This window comes from Arvicanthis niloticus, chromosome 2 (genome assembly GCF_011762505.2).
Source record: "Arvicanthis niloticus isolate mArvNil1 chromosome 2, mArvNil1.pat.X, whole genome shotgun sequence".
In the NCBI taxonomy this organism is placed as follows: domain Eukaryota; kingdom Metazoa; phylum Chordata; class Mammalia; order Rodentia; family Muridae; genus Arvicanthis; species Arvicanthis niloticus.
This window is the reverse complement of record NC_047659.1, coordinates 64,630,333-64,646,367: the sequence shown is the minus strand read 5'-3', so window position 1 is coordinate 64,646,367 and position 16,035 is coordinate 64,630,333. Positions and strand designations below refer to the sequence as shown.

The 16,035-nt window shown below is 47.7% G+C and overlaps 1 protein-coding gene across 3 annotated transcripts; it reads right to left on the bottom strand.

Annotated features, from left to right (window-relative positions):
- Positions 1-2,632: 2,632 nt before the first annotated feature.
- Rapsn (receptor associated protein of the synapse) lies at positions 2,633-14,289 on the bottom strand. 3 transcript variants are annotated; one of them, XM_034493672.2, is made up of 9 exons: positions 12,066-14,289; positions 11,121-11,459; positions 7,880-7,984; positions 6,491-6,649; positions 5,412-5,510; positions 5,213-5,335; positions 4,709-4,762; positions 3,366-3,565; positions 2,633-2,922 (listed from the first exon to the last, which is right to left on the bottom strand). In XM_034493672.2, the coding sequence occupies exons 1-9, from the start codon at positions 12,255-12,257 to the stop codon at positions 2,850-2,852; spliced, it is 1,344 nt and encodes a 447-aa protein (XP_034349563.1). In that variant the 5' UTR covers positions 12,258-14,289; the 3' UTR covers positions 2,633-2,849. The 3 variants fall into 3 exon arrangements, with proteins under 3 accessions (XP_034349563.1, XP_034349564.1, XP_034349565.1); XM_034493673.2 differs by lacking the exon at positions 7,880-7,984 and having other exon boundaries at positions 12,066-14,277; XM_034493674.2 differs by lacking the exons at positions 6,491-6,649; positions 7,880-7,984 and having other exon boundaries at positions 12,066-14,287.
- Positions 14,290-16,035: the final 1,746 nt, after the last annotated feature.

Genomic DNA, 16,035 nt, shown 5'->3' with positions numbered 1-16,035 from the left:
ACACTATTTTTTAAATAAAAAATAAATTATTTTTTTTCCATGAATGGGATTTTTTTTTTTTTTTTTTTGCTTGTGTGTACATCTGAGCAAGGTAGGGCTGAAGGAGAGGTAACTAACCATGTGGAAGACAGGATGGTTTGAATGGGTTTAATAAGATATGAGGCAGTCAGGGAATGACCCAAGACTTATGGCCTAGTCATTTAATAATAAATAATTAGTCTCAGAGTCGTTATTGTTGGGAACTAAGTGATCAGAAGGAAAAACATTTAAAATTTTTTTTTTTTTTTTTTACAGAGATGGGGACGCTCTCCGGTCTTTTTTCTTCCCATAGGACACCGACCTTGATTAACTCATTTTGTTTTGTTTTGTGATAGGTCTTATGTATTTCGAGCTGGTCTCAGTTCTGCAGTGTGGCTCAGGGGGATCTTGAACTTCTGATCCTCTTGGGCCACCTCATACATACTTAGTGTGGCTTTGGAAATTAAATCCAGAACCTCATGCTTGCCAGGCAAGCAGTGTACCAGAGGCTCTGTCCCCCAGCCGTTAGCTCTCTTATTGAAGGCCTTATCTTCAGATACATTCACTATCCCCCTGGTCCCAAACTCACACAGTGAAATTGTACCCCCATATGGTGGTACTTGTAATGAAGCCTTGGGGAGGTGGTCATCAGTCCCCTTCTAATAAAAGAGCCAGAGCCAGGCATGGTGCCACATGCCCTTAACTCCAACACTCAAGAGCCGGAAGGCAGCAAGAGCTTTGTGAATTTGGATCGACAAGATGATTTCTAGACCAGCCCGAACTACATAGTGAGACTCTTGTGTCAAAAACAAAACAAAAAACAAGCCCAGCCTAGACTAGGACTACATAGAGAGATCCTGGATTTTTGTTGTTGTTGTTGTTTTGTTTTGTTTTGTTTTAAGTTCTGGGTAGAGGTGGCACATGCCATATCTGTGCTCTCAAGGGCAACCTGGTTTACAATGCAGATTCCAGGAAAGCCAGGACTACACAGAGAATGCCTATCTCAAACAAACGAAGTGACCACAGAGTCACTTTGCTCCTTTCTCCACATTAAGACATAGATGCATCTATGAACCAGAACATGGGCCCTCACCAGACACTCCACCACGAGGCTCCTGGCCTCCAGAACTGTTAGAAATAAATGTCTGTTGCATATAAGGTATTTTGTCATATCAGCCCAACAGACAAAGGCATTAACAGATAAAATTTATAGGACGACAGCTGGGCATGGTGGCACAGGCCTTTTATCTCAGCACTCAGGAGGCAGAGACATGTTCAAGGCCAGCCTGGTCTACAGAGTGAGTTCCAGGGAAGCCAGGGCTACACAGAGAAACCCTGTCTCGAAATCTCAATAGCAACAACACCTGAAAGATGGGTGAGGCAGGGAACAGTCAGGTGGCTCAGCATGCAAAGGCATTTGCCTCCAAGCTGGAGGGCCTGAGTTCCGCATCGTGAGGGACTCACATGGTGGAAGGACACAACTGACTCCCCCAAATTGTTCTCCGACCACACATTCACGCGGATATATATGCCCCTGTTGGGGGCCGACTTTTAGCAGAAAGCGGCTATCAGCTTTGCAGCCATCTTGAGCCATATACCCTGACATGAGACTTGGATTACAATAGCCTACAACAGTTGAGAACACTCCAATAATCTTGGTTTAGATACCTTGAGATTAAAGGTGCGTGAGATTAAAGGTGTGTGAGATTAAAGGTGTGTGACTTAGAAGTATAGAGATCAAAGTTAGAGACAAGACCTAAGGGCATGATTAAAGGTGTAACTTAGAGGCGTGGCTTAGAAGTAAGACATAAAATGCAGAGGCAGACAGTAGGATTCAGACATTAGGGAGACACAGCAGAGAGAAGACATTAGGGAGACTATAGAAGACAGAACCAGACATCAGACTAGAGAGAGAGATTCATACACATCAGACATTAGGTAAAATCTGGCCTCACCCTCGCTCTTGCTGAAGCCCGACCTGCAGACCGGAGCAGCAGCTTGGGCCAGGATACAGTGGCCGCCCAAACGTGGGTCGGCCCAGGCCTCAACATTTTGCTCAGGCCGAGACATTTTTTGGCCACCCCAATGTGGGACTAGTGCGGTCCCCAACATGCCCCCACACATGTGCACACACACAAAATAAATAGATGTACTTAATAATATTGGTGGGGTAGAAGTTTACAATGTAGTCCACACAAGTTTCTAGCACTTTCCACATTGCTGTGTATTCTGCTTATTGTGTAGTGGTTCCCTTCCAACTTCTCATGCCTGTGTGCACGCGTGTGTGCACAAGCTTGTGTACGTGCGTGCGCATTCGAGCATGTGGGAGCATGCGTGCGTCTGTATTCGTGTGTGTGTGTGTGTGTGTGTGTATTCATGTGTGTGCATGCGTGCGTGCACATGGGGTGTGTGTGTGTGTGTGTGTGTGTGTGTGTGTGTGAGAGAGAGAGAGAGAGAGAGAGAGAGAGAGAGAGAGAGAGAGAGCTCAGCAGCAGGATCTTGTCTCCAGTTCTCGTGGTAACTTAACTGCTAAGGTGAGTAGCCAGAGGTCTCACACCATACATGGAGTGAGGCTTGTGTCTGGAGAATCGTCCACAAGGAAGAAGGGTCAGAATCCCTGGCACCAAGTACAAACATTTTATTTTTCTATAAAGAACAAAGTACAAAGAAGCAGGGGAGGGGAGCTAGGCCCAGAGCAACAGGCAGGCCTCTGGCCCTGATTCGGCTATGGAGGCCCTGGCCACTACCCTAGGATTTAACCAGGGCCTCCAGCTTGATGGTGGAGAAGGAGCCAGGGGAGGTTATGTGGAAACCCAAGATGGCCACCGAAGTCACACAAAGCCTGGCTTCATGGAAGAGCGGCGGCAGTTGGGGCAACTCCTAGTGCCGTTGTTTTGCAGGCATCTGTGGAGGCAGAGGGCTGCATTCACTCACCCAGGCCAGACTTACTTCAGGCCCTGGCTTGTGTCCTCTTCCTTTCCAGTCCAGGAGGTCACTAACCAGTGGAGGAGAAGGCTCTCCTGGGCTCCTGCTCACTTCCTGCCTGCCCTGCACCAGAGGCTTCCAGGTTGTAGCAAAGTTGGCATTTGCTGCCACCCCCAAGGCAAGCCTGGTCCTGGGGACTGACTTGAAGGGGCCCTTCTGAATTCCCCTTGGGATGATGGTAAGAATGACACCCCAGCCCCCAACCTCCCCCCCCCCCCAGGCTGGAGGGAGCCTGAGTAAGTAAGGGAGAGTCCATGAGTAAGTAGGTGGGAAGTTGTTGGAACACACCCAGGAACCGGGACTTTGCATTTAATATCATTAGTGTGATTTGGGGGTTCCTGCCCTCCCAGCGAAGGACTCACCTGAGATGAAAGATGTGGGAGCAGGGCAGGGCCTGCAGCCGGCTGTTCTTCTCCCCAATGGACTCGCCACAGAGGCCGCAGTAGAGCTCAGTCTCCTCCACGCATTCGTGGAACCTCACTACGTGCGCGCGCAGCTCGCGCTGCAGCCCTTTGCTGCGGTAGATGCCCTCACTCAGGCAATGCAGCTTGAGCTGGCTCAGCTAAGGTGGTGGGGATAAATCCCGTGAGGGACTAGACGAAGGGCAGGGCTTAAGAAGGAGCCGTTCCTGCCACACCCTTGCCTTGCTGTGGGACCTGGAAGAAATATCCTGCCCACCCTAGCCTTGGATTCCCTTTGAACAGGGTGGGTAAGACTGGAGATGGGGTCTCATATATATATAGCCCGGAGTGACTTCAAACTCCTCTAAAGTCGTGGCTGACCTAGAACTCCTGGTCCTTATGCTTCTACCTCCCAAGTGCTGAAACAGGTGAGCCCCACCATACCATGTTGCTGAAGGATTTTGTTGACCACACCTGCTGCTGTGTTGCCTTTACAATAACTAATGTGTTTTCCTACTTTTATTAAATATACGTATCTGATCAGTCTGATACCTGGATACACATGAATGGCTGTGGTCCAGCCCAAAGCAAATAGAGTTCAACATCTTAGTTGGGCTGTGCCCCAGAGCCTAGAGAGATACACATTTTCTAGAAGACTTTGGGAGACACAAAGCTCTCTCCAAGACTTTAAGGTCTGGATACAGCTGAGACATGTGAAGAAGCTGCAGAGACTGTGGCTACATAGCTGATAGCTGAGGGACATTGGGCCTCATCTATAGCATGAGAACACTCACAGGGAAGGCTGTATTTAGTATTTATGAGGACACGCAGCTCTTGAAGAGCAGAGGACATTGTTAGGATTGCTATTTTGGTTTTGTTTTTAAGATTAAAAAATGTGTACAAGTGTTTTTGCTTGCATATAGGAATGTGTACATACATGTGCATGTCTAATACCCATGAAGAAGACATCTACCCCGTGGAACTGGGAGGCCACTAGGAACTCAGCGACTCTCCAGGGTGTGAAATGCCTGCCCAGCCCTAGAAATATTCTCTGGGAGGAAGGTGGAGATCCAGGAGGTTGGGTGGTTTCAAGAGCCTTTTCAGAGGATCAGACGGGCTCAGAGTGTGAGCAGGGGCTCATCTATTCCAAGCTGGCTTCCTTCCAACTCACTATGTAGTCAAGGATAACCCTGAACTCCTGTCTCCTCTACCCGAGTGGATGGGATTACAGGTTTGTGCCTGCATACCCAGTTTTCCTCCTTTGGCTCTTGACCCCAGACCCAGGAGACATAATCATGTCTGACCTTATTTCCAACCTCTTCAGCCAGGTCCTGGGCTTTCTCGATGGCATCCAAAGCCTGAAAGGTGAGCAGAAGCCAGAGTTGTGAGCAATCTGTTTGCCTTGGTGCATAGCAAAAACAAAGAAAAGTGGGCCTGGAGTGGGGGAGTGGGAAACGGAAGGGGTGGGGCCATTGAGAAGGCAGCAGAAGAGACTGAGCAAGTTAGATCCTGCCTTAGTTTATGCTGACACATGGGCAGAATGTGACTGCCTCATGGGAGAGTAAAAGGGAATTTAAGAATATATGGTTCAAATGCTAGAGCTGGTGCTTTATATGCTGTGGGTCCCTGGGTGAGACATGGACCTTCTTTAGTGTGGAGAATTGAGAATGTCTGGGTCTCATGGCGACAGGTGAGGCAGATGTTAAATAAAGGGGACAAGCCCAACACTGTACCCCAGTGCTGGCTAAGTAGCCCCAAATTGGGAGCATCAGAGAGAGCTTTAGCCACAGGAAAGGGCCTGACCTCACCTTGTCCAGCACCTTCCTGGCCATCCAGCACTTGGCCACACCCAGTAGCACATGCACCTGCCCCAGGCGGTTTCCAATCTCGGTCATGATGCTCATAGCGGAATCGTACCTTGGGAAGGCTGTCTGCAGAGCCAAGCAGGGTTGGATTTGGGGTGCTCCATGCCCAAGGCCCCTCCCCACCTCATCCTGGTGATCTCACCTCCAGGTCCCCACGGCTCCGGTGGATATCAGCAAAGCAGAGCAGACAGAGTGCTTGCAGTGGGCGGTCACCATGCTGTAGGGCAATCTTCATGGATTCCTGCAAGGGAGGCTGCTCGCTCAGGCTAGCTCATGTGACCCTACTACGGGGTGCCCTATACCCAGCAGTCCCTTAGAAGGGACAGCTAGGATCACCACATCCTCTCGTGGTTGCTGAGGCCTCTTGCACTGAACCACTAAGATCGCAGTACTGTCTGACAGAGGGAAACCAAAGCTCAGAGAGAAAGAAGCACCTTCATCAGGATCAGGGGAAGAAGTGTGTGTGTGTGTGTGTGTGTGTGTGTGTGTGTGAAAGAGAGAGAGACAGAGACAGACAGAGACAGAGGAAGAAAGAGAGAGAGGGATGAAGAGAGAAAAAAAATAAGAGCAGTTTATTAAGAGAAAGGCTCTCCTGAGAATGTGTGCGCTAGAGAGCTGGGACAGCTCTGAGACTCAAAAGTGCCCCCCCTCCAATCTTTTTTTTTTTTTTTTTTTTTTTTTTCCCCAAGAGCTCCCAGTGCAGTCCAGGCTAGTCTCAAACTAAGTGATCATACTGCTTACAGACAGGTAGCACTGTATGTCTCTGTTTTACTAATTTTTTTTTTGTTCTTCTTCTTCTTTTTTTTTTTTTTTTAAAAAGACATTCCCATAAAGCCCAGCTAGGCTTTGAACTAACTATGTACCTGAAGATGTCCTTGAACATCTGATCCTGTCTCCACCTTCCAAGTGCTGTAGGGCTAAGGGATGAAGCCAGGGCTCTGTGCACGTTAGGCAAGCGCTCAACAGCTGAGCCACATCCCAAACCCTTACAGTTTACTTTTCAAAGTGGTCCGCAGAGGCTACAGGGACAGGGACGCTCCTTGCCCTGAGGATGGACTGGAGGGCATGAGGTCTGGTGCAGTGTTTATGATACACTCTTCAGGTGCTTATTGGCAAGCCTTTGGGGGGATTCTATGGGCTGTTCTAGAAAATAGGGGGCCCTGTGACCTGGGCCTGAGATCCTCTCCCCCCCACCACCTGCATGCTTCCCGGCTGTCCCACCTCACAACACTCCATGGCACTGCCCAGGTGGCCCAGCAGCCGGTAGGCCACAGCCATGTGGTACTGGCTCATGGCCCGATATTTGAGGCTCCAGCCTTTGCCATAGTCGTTGACAAGCTCTGCAGCCTTGCAGGGGAAGAACAGGGCTTTCTCATAGTCCTGCAGGGGGCACAGAACAGGAAAGGGACACACTGAGTGGTAGGAACTGACCCAAACCCAGGACTCCAGGCCTGGGATCTGTGACAGCCAGGGAGCCCCAGTGTGTGTTTGTTATCGGGTGTTTTGTTTTGTTTGTATTTCTTATGTTGCTCAGAAAAGCTGCAAAGTTGCAGTCCTGCCTTCGCCTCCAGAGTACTGAGGTCACAGACATGCACCACAGTGGTCATGGTCAGTCTGTTTCTTCATTGTGTCTTCCAGCAGTAAGCATGATCCAGGGAGAAGGGAAACCAGTGCTCAAGTATGGCTTCTTGAGATTGCTGCTGTGTGCCGAGCCAAACACAGTTCTTAGATTTAGCTGATGCATAGTAAATATTTGTTCATTCAATGAAAATGACACAGCTGGCTTCTCCTCTCATGCAGTCCTAGATGACTTCTTGACTTCAGGGCCACACGGGGCTCCTGAGGGTTCAAAGACAGTGTTCCACCATCAGCACCAAAGAACATCAGATCGAGGTTATCGAGGCAAGGAAATCCTTCTGTGAACAGCCAATGCCTTCCTTCCAGTCACCAGGAAAGCAGGGTCCATTACTTGCCATATCTTCTACCTACATCATGGTTCCCTTTCTGGGGCCCGTCCATACCATGGGAACCAACCCCCACCCACACCCAAGCCCCTACATCTGCATCATGAAGATCTTTCTACTTAATCATCTATTTCATACAAACAAGTCCTGGCATTTCTTACCTCATTTAAAACAGCAAGGCCAATGCTCACCTGAAATCCCAACACCCAGACAGTGGAGGCAGGAGAATCAGGAATTCAAGGCTAGCCTTGGCTATATGTGGAATTTGAGGCCAATATGGATTCATGAGACCCTGTCTTTAATCACTCATCCACCCACCCACCTACCCAAACAAACAAATGGACCAAAAATTTCCATCTGCAAGAAAGAAGGACTGAGTTTACAGTCAGTGGAAAGGAACACCTAAACACTAGGTTTGGGTTAGAAATAGCCCTGTTGTATAAATTCCAGTTGTTCTGGTTATCTGAAAAGATTCAGTAGCACAGACAGCAAGGCAGCAGACAGCCTGGTCTACAGAGTGAGTTCCAGGTCAGCCAGGGCTACACAGAGAAACCTTGTCTTGAAAAAACATAAACAAACAAACAAATGGGAAAAGCAGGACACGGATATGTCTAACTCTTACCCAAGAGGTGTGACCTCATCTTACCAGGATCACTGGAGATAAATGAAGGATCTCAGGATGCCTCACGGAAACACAAAAGCAAGATGGAGAAATGCGACGTGACCTTCTACAAAGCAGGTAACCTGGTTTCTTTAATGTGTCATGTAAAATAAAAGGGAGAGCCAGAATGGTCTATTCAAAGCCATAAAAGACACAGTAAGCCATTGGCTGTATAGCTCTGGTTGAACTCTGCTTTCAACAAGCCGAGGGAAGTATTTTGGGATATGGAGAGAAATGTAAATACAGGCAGCATTCAGGGATTAGTTAGCCGCTATTCTGAGATTATGATAATGTTGGTGTGTGTGAGAACAGTTATTATAGTTATGTCAGAATGAGTCACTGGAGAACAAACATCCTTTTTAGATTTTAGTGATGTGTATAGAACTATTTCAGGGTCAAAAGTGAGATGCTGGACTGAAGAGATGGCTCAGGGGTTTAGAACACTTGTTGCTTTTGCAGAGGACCTGGGTTCAATTCCCAGCACCCACATCTATAATTTCAATTCCAGGGAATCTGAGGCTCTCTTCTGGCCTCTTGGGGCACAGGCACATACACAGTGCAGTTACATGCAGGCAAGTACTCTTACATGGAAAATAAGTCTAAGAAATAAAAAAAAAGTAAAATAGTGAGGTGTCAACAATTTTTCTCCCCACCCTCTCCCTCCCTTTTTAAGATAGAGCTCATGTAGCCCAGGCTACTCATTGTTAGTTAACAATGACCTTCAACTTCTGATCCTCTTTGCTTCCTCAGAGCTGGGATCACAGGCCTGGGATCACTACTGTACTCAGTTCCGCAGTGCTGGGAACTTTGTGAACGCTAGGCAAGCATGGTACGGACCAAGCTACACCCCCAGCCTGATGTTAATAATTCTCTAATACAACAATTAAAACATGTACAGCAAAAGTAGCAAAATATGAATAATTGGTACATCTAAGTAGTGGGTACATGGAAATTCACTGTAACATTACACCTTCTTACATTACTTTCCCTTTTGTGGGAACAAAGTATTTACCATGTGACAGCAGCTAAAATTCTCCAAAAGCCGAGTGAGGCTGGAGAGATGGCTCAGCAATTAAGAGCACTGACTGCTTTTCCAGAGGTCCTAAGTTCAATTCCCAGCAACTACATGGTGGCTCACAATCATCTGTAATGGGATCTGATGCCCTCTTCTGGTGTGTCTGAAGACAGTAACAGTGTACTCATATACATAAAATAAATAAATCTTAAAAAAAAAAAATCTCCCAAAGCTTGAGGCTAGAGAAATGATGGCTTAGCAGTTAAGGGCACTGGCTGTTCTTCCAGCATCCAAATGGCAGCTTACAACCGTTTGTGCTTCCAATGCCATCCTCTGGTGTCCACAAGCAACGCACACATGTGGTACTCAGACACACATGTAGGCAAAATACCCATACACATAAAAATGAAAGTCTTTTAAAAAATTTCCCCCATCTGGGTATTACACTAGGCTACACGAGGCCCACTAAAATCCTGGTAATTGGAAGCTTTTGGTCACTGACCCTACCAGTAAGTTCACACCCCACCCTTCTGTGTGTCTCCCCATCTCCTCATATACCTCCGTCAGCTCAGTGGCCTCCCTGTCTTGGCAGAGCTTTGCCTGACGCTAATTCCTGGGATCTCTGCCTGGCTCAGCCCTCTCCTTCTCCACCACTCACTGAGGCCTTCTGACCACTCTCTTAAAAATGGTGCCCCTACCCCTCATCCTGGTATTACCCACTTTTCTTCAAAGGATGAACTTCCTGATAGCGTTAACTGTTCCCCTCTCTCTCTCTCTCTCTCTCTCTCTCTCTCTCTCTCTCTCTCTCTCTCTCTCTCTCTCTCTCTCTAAGACAGGGTTTCTCTGTATAGCCTTGGCTGTCCTGGAACTCACTCTGTAGACCAGGCTGGCCTCGAACTCAGAAATCCGCCTGCCTCTGCCTCCCAAGTGCTGGGATTAAAGGCGTGTGCCACCACCACCTGGCTGTTCTTCTCATCCAGACAGTACAGAGCTTCTTAAGAGACCCTACCATTGTCTTTGTTGTTACAAACACAGAGTCCAACAACAGTTCATGAGATGTAGTTGATCCTCAGTAAAAAATTTTTTCTTTTGTTAGTTAGTTTTTGTTGTTGTTGCTGCTGTTTTGAGACAGGTTTTCTTTGTGTGTATAGCCCTGGCTGTTCTGGAATTCGCTCTGTAGACCAGACTGGCCTCACAGACAGATCACAGATCACATAGATCTGTCTGCCTCTGCATTCTGAATGCTGCCCAGCTCAGTAAATATTTTTTCAAGTATTTATTTGATATTAAGTGTATGGTGTGTGGCCTGGGTGAATGTATGTGCACTGTGTGCTTGCAGCAGCCTGCAAAAGTCAGGAGAGGCATGGGATCCCTGGAAACTGTAGTTGCAGCCAGTTGTGAGCCACTATGTCAGTGCTGGGAACCAAACTTGTGTCCTCTGCAAGAGAGGCAAACGCTCTTAACCACTGATCCATCTCTCCAATCCCCCTGCCAATAAATATTTTTTCGACTGAATCTTTCCATCCCTGCCCTGAGTCCTGTTCTTCCTCATCTATACACAGGTATCTTACGATTCAGAGAAGTGGGTGACTTGCCCAAGACTAGACAGAAACAGCTTGTTCTTACACAGGGGCTTCCCTGTCATCTGAGAGATGGAGGTGGGATTCATGGCTCTACCTTCCCCAGAGTTTTTCATTCACTGAACCGCTATTTAAAAGGAAGGCTGAGGGCAGTGCCCAGCAAAGTATGTGGCTGGGTCCTAAGAGGCTCTGGGGCTTTCTTGAGCTGGACCTAGAGGAAGCAGGTACAGCCGCCACAAACTCCAGCAGTGAGTTCACGGATGCCAGAGAGTTTGTGGACCTGCATTGCTGCCGAAATGCTCCGTGATCAGCCTCATCACTGGTGCCAAGAACCATGCAGTCATCCCAATGAATGAGGCAGGTTCAATGCCCAGTTTAAAACCCATGCCACCCGTAGGGCCATTTGCAGGATGGGTGAGCCAGATAATTCTATTCTCCAATTGGCTAAGGCAGATGGCATTGTCTCAAAAGAACTTTTGGCCAGAGAAAATCAGGGAGTATTTATCATAAACAACAGTATGAACCCCATCCCCCAACACACACACACACACACACACACACACACGGCCCTCAGGGAGCCTCAAATCCCCCATTTTCCTCCCCCCACCCTCCACAAAGGGACGAGGCCCACCTTGACCTGGGCGTAGAAACTGCCCAGGCTGCAGCAGACACGGCACTCCAGCATGGTGTCATCATTGTTGTGGGCATAGCGCAGGGCCTTCTCAAAGCTCTCTAGGGCCTTCTGGAAGAGGCTGAGACCCAGGAAAGCATTGCCCATGCTCAGGCTGACCTGACCCCCAAGCTGGGCACCAGCCCTGGTACCAGGCAGGCCGAGGCAGGTCTTGCAGTAGGAGATGGTTTTGTGGAACTCACAGAGCTTCTCATTGCTGCGCGCCAGGTTCAGGTAGCTTTCGAGCAGGAAGTCAGCATCCTCCAGCTCCCGAGCAGTATCAATCTGGACCACAGCAAACTAACCCCAGGGTAATAGGTAACTCAGCCAAGGCTTAACCGGCAGCCCCTGGCTGCCACAGCCAGCCCTACTTCACAGTGAGAGAGAATGGCAGACTCCAAGGCTCAGACTCAAGAGTTTGCACTATCTCAGATCCATCCTCCCAGGCTCCAGTCACAGCATAGAAGCTTTAACCAGAGCTCAGGGCAGACACTACCCTGTCACCCCCAGCCTCAGATCCTCAGATCTGGAATCTACCACCGACCAGCCTGACCCTCAAACTTAAAGCCTGTTCCTCCAGGCAGCAAGCAGCAGACTAAAACCTAGACTTGGAGGTCTGGGTTTGAGATCCCTGCACTCTGGCTCCTGATGCCCGTGAACTGTAGTCTCAGAGGCTTTGACACTGAAGTTGAAGGCCACAAGCCTGACTCTGAAGATACCCAGCCATCTAAGACTCAGGATCTTCCATGCATATTCAAAACTTCAGACCAGACACTAGCCTATGAGACACAGAGGGTTCTCAGGGAGATACCAGGGCTCCTGGGAGTTGGAAGCCACCCAGTCCTGTTCTCAACCCTCTCACAGCACCTGGGCCCTCCCACAGCACCCTGGAAGGGTAATGTGTACCTTCAGCATCTCTTTGTAGCGACCCATCTCTGAGTGAGCTGTTACCAAGCAGCCCAGCACCCGGAAGCGGCCCACGAGGTCAGAGCCCTTCTCCAGCACCTTCATCCACACCTGCAGTGCCTTCTCTGTCTGGTTGGACTGGTACAGCTGCAGTCCTTTTTCGATCTGTTGCTTGGTCTGGTCCTGCCCCATCCTCCCACAGCCTGGCCACTCGGAGAGACCGTGGTTGGCTAGGTGTCTTTAGAACCTCATGGTGTTGGACCCACAGTGCTGACTGATCTCTGGGAGGGGAAAGCAACACCAGGCAAAAGCCAAGCAGGGCCTGGATGGACAACGGGCGCCACCCTGGGAACAAGGCTGGTTCAGACACTGTCTGCAGCTGTCCCTGCCAGTTGGGGCCACGTGACTTCTGAGGAATGTCAGCAGCAAGGTCACGAGGGTTTCTGCTGCACCCACTCAAAGCTGAAAGGTGGCTGCCCCAGGGATACAGGCATTACGACACCTGAGAACCTGTTTGGCGCCCCCTTGACACTTCTGACACTGGCCTTGATGCCCCTAGCAGGTTAAGCTCTCTGAACGCCTTGCCAAAGGATGTCTGCCAGGATGCGGTCAAGCAGGTTCTGACAGCAGGAAAGCAGCAGGCACAACACTGGGCATACAGGATTTATTTTAATTACACTGCATTATTTTTATTATGTATACGTGAGGAGGGGTATTCACCTATAAATGTAGGCATCTGTGGAGTTTGCAAGTGCCGGATGCCTATAGGCAGTTGTGACATGCTCCATGACTGAACATGGGTCCTCATCAAGAGCAGTAAACGACATTTATGCATTTGTTTGTTTATTTGATACAGATTCTCTCTACATAGCCCTCGCTGTCCAAGAACTATGAAGACCAGGCTGGCCTCAAAGAAATCACTTGCCACCCCTGGCAGCAAGACAGGTTATACACAGTGGAGGTATCTTTCCTTTTTTTTTTTTTTTTTTTTTAAGATTTATTTATGTAATGCATATAAGTACACCACCATTGCTCTCTTCAGACACACCAGAAGAGGGCATCAGGTCCCATTACAGATGGTTGTGAGCCACCATGTGGTTGCTGGGAATTGAACTCAGGACCTTTGGAAGAGCAGTCAGTGCTCTTAACCACTGAGCCATCTCTCCAGCCCCGGAGGTATCTTTCCATCTACTTTGTTTTCTTCTTAGGGTCAGTGTGATGGTTAGTCTTGTCAACTTGACACAATAAAGAATCACCAGAGAAGGGAATGCTTTGGCTTCTGGGGTAGTTTGAATAGGCACAGCCCCTTCACTAACATGTTTGTATTTGGCTTGCTTGGCTCCTATGGAATGGCACTATTAGGAGGTGTGGCCTGGTTGGAGTAGGTGTGGCTTTGTTGGAGGAATTGTGTTACTGAGGAGGTGGGCTTTGCAGTCTCATATATTTGTTCAAGTCTGGCCTCTTCCCTGCTGCCTTCTGATCAAGATGTAGATCTCTTGGCTCTTCCAGCACCATGTCTGCCTGCATGCTGCCATGCTTCCCACCATGATGATAACAGACTAAACCTCAATTAAATGTTGTCCTTTATAAGAGTTGCCTTGGTCATGGAGTCTGTTCACAGCAGTAACACAGAAGTTGATACCAGGAACTTGGGTATTGCTGTGATAGGCCTGGCCATGTTCTTGTGTGGAAGAATGTAGATTTTGGGACTTTGCATTTGGAAAGCAATGGACTGCTTTAAGAGGGGCTGACCCGGCCATCATACCAGAACACAGAAGGCAGTGTGCTGAGGGGGATTTAAACTGGAGGCCTGGCTCAAGAGGTTTCAGAGAACATTAGTATGTAGCCTAGAGACAGTTCTTGTGATATTTTGGCAAGGAATTTAGCTGCTTTTGTCCTTGTTTGAGATTTTCCTGAGTCTAACCTGAAGACTTTTGGATTAATTGCATTGGCAAAGGAAATCTCAAAATAGCTTAGTCTAGACTCTGTTGTGTACTAACTAATGTTAACTTTTTCTTTTTTTTTTTTTCTTTTAAATTTTATTTATTTATTTTATGTATATGAACTCAGGACCTCTGGAAGAGCAGTCAGTGCTCTTAACCACTGAGCCATCTCTCCAGCACCATTTTCTTTTTTTCTGTAGTCCAGGCTGGCCTCAAACTCAGAGATCCTCCTGCCTCTGCCTTCCAAGTGCTAGGATTAAAGGTTGTGTACCACCACCACTTGGTTCTTTTTTTTTTTTTTTTTTTTTTTTTTCTTCAAGACAGGGTTTTTCTGTGTAGTCCTGGCTGTCCTGGAACTCACTCTGTAGACCAGGCTGGCCTCAAACTCAGAAATCCGCCTGCCTCTGCCTCCCAAGTGCTGGGATTGAAGGCGTGTGCCACCACTGCCCGGCCACCACTGACTGGGTTCTTATGCTAACTTTTTTTTCTTTTTAAGTTTTATTTATTTAATGTATGAGTGCTCTGCTGCATATACACCTGCAGGCCAGAGGAGGGCATCAAATCTCCTTATAGATAGATGGTTTGAGCCACCATGTGGTTGCTGGGAATTGAACTCAGCACCTCTGGAAGAGCAGCTAGTGCTCTTAACCACTAAGGCATTTCTCCAGTCCTTAATGTTAACTTTTATAAAGAGCATTTGGATGAAACAGCAAACTGAGCAAGAAAAATACAATGTACAGTTCAAGGATTAAAGGGGCACTGGGAAGTAGAATGGAGCTAAACCCTGTGTTCAAGGAGATAAACAGATTAAAGATATTCAATAGAATTAGGGAGAGGGGACCTCGGGACAAGATCCCAGCTAGCTAAACTTCCATCTTGTGAAAAGGAGTTAAAGAAAACTTTAGGTCTAGGGAAGGTGGTGTATGCCTTTAATCCCAGAACTTGAGAGGAAGAGGCAGGCAGATCTCTAAGATCAAGACCATCCTGGTCTACAAAGCAAGTTTCAGGACAGCCAAGCATAGGCAGAAAACAAAACAAAACAAAAACCAAAAAAAACCCAAAACAACAACAAAACAAAACAAAAAAACAACCCCCCCCCCAAAAAAAACCATCAAAACCAGAAAGCTGGTGATGTCACAGAAGGGGGCCATGTTTCAGCCCTAGCAAGCAGAACTTGGCAGCTTTAGTTCTGGCTTTAGAATCAAGGATAAAATGTGTCAGGGATGCCTCTGAATGGAGGACCAGAGAGGCCATTGTATAAAAGGGGTTATAAAATCTCCCTCTAAACGACAAGTTTAAAGTTTAAAGACACTGAAGGCAGGCATAAGGCAGGGGTGCATGGAGGACCAGAAAAACCATTGTGTGAAGCTGTGAAGGTGAAGCCTGGATTGCCTTAGAGACCCCAAGAGCTTAGAGATGCCATGGGATACCTGCCAAAGGAAAGCTGCTAACAGGAAGTGGAACCAGCTCAAATGTGTTGTACTTAGCAAAGCTGAAAGGAGTTGGAGATCCGAAGAACATTTTGACATCAGACATGGGAATGTAAAGTTTGGAAATGTAAAGTTTTCCCATTTACATGGGAAATGTAAAGTTTGTACACTTGGGTTTTGGTCTTGCTTTGGTCCTCACTGCATTTCAGTCCTTCCCTCCATTTTGGATCAGTAATGTATACTTTGTGTCATGATACGTTGGCAGTATGTGATCTGCTTTTTGATCTTATAGGGGGTTAATTTCAGAAGAACTTTCATGTTGAACTTTTAAATGATGAGACTGCGATAGACTATGGGGACTGAAGTTGGTCTATATGCATTCTGCATTATGTTATGGCTACAAGCCTATGGGGACAGGGAGTGGAATGTGGTGGTTTGAATAGGAATGGCTCCTGACTGGCTGGTTTTGTGTGTCAACTTGACACAAGCTGGAGTTATCACAGAGAAAGGAGCCTTTGAGGAAATGCCTCCATGAGATCCAACTGTAAGGCATTTTCTCAATTAGTGATCAAGGGTGGGAGGGCCCAGCCCATTGTG

Coding starts and splice junctions, on each gene's coding strand:
- Rapsn (XM_034493672.2), bottom strand. CDS start 12,257: ATGGGGCAGGACCAGACCAAGCAACAGATCGAAAAAGGACTGCAGCTG. Junction 7,985..11,120: donor GTTTCTACGCCCAGGTCAAG/GTGGGCCTCGTC, acceptor GACACATTAAAG/AAACCAGGTTACCTGCTTTG. Junction 2,923..3,365: donor TCCCACATCTTTCATCTCAG/GTGAGTCCTTCG, acceptor CTGCCTCCACAG/ATGCCTGCAAAACAACGGCA.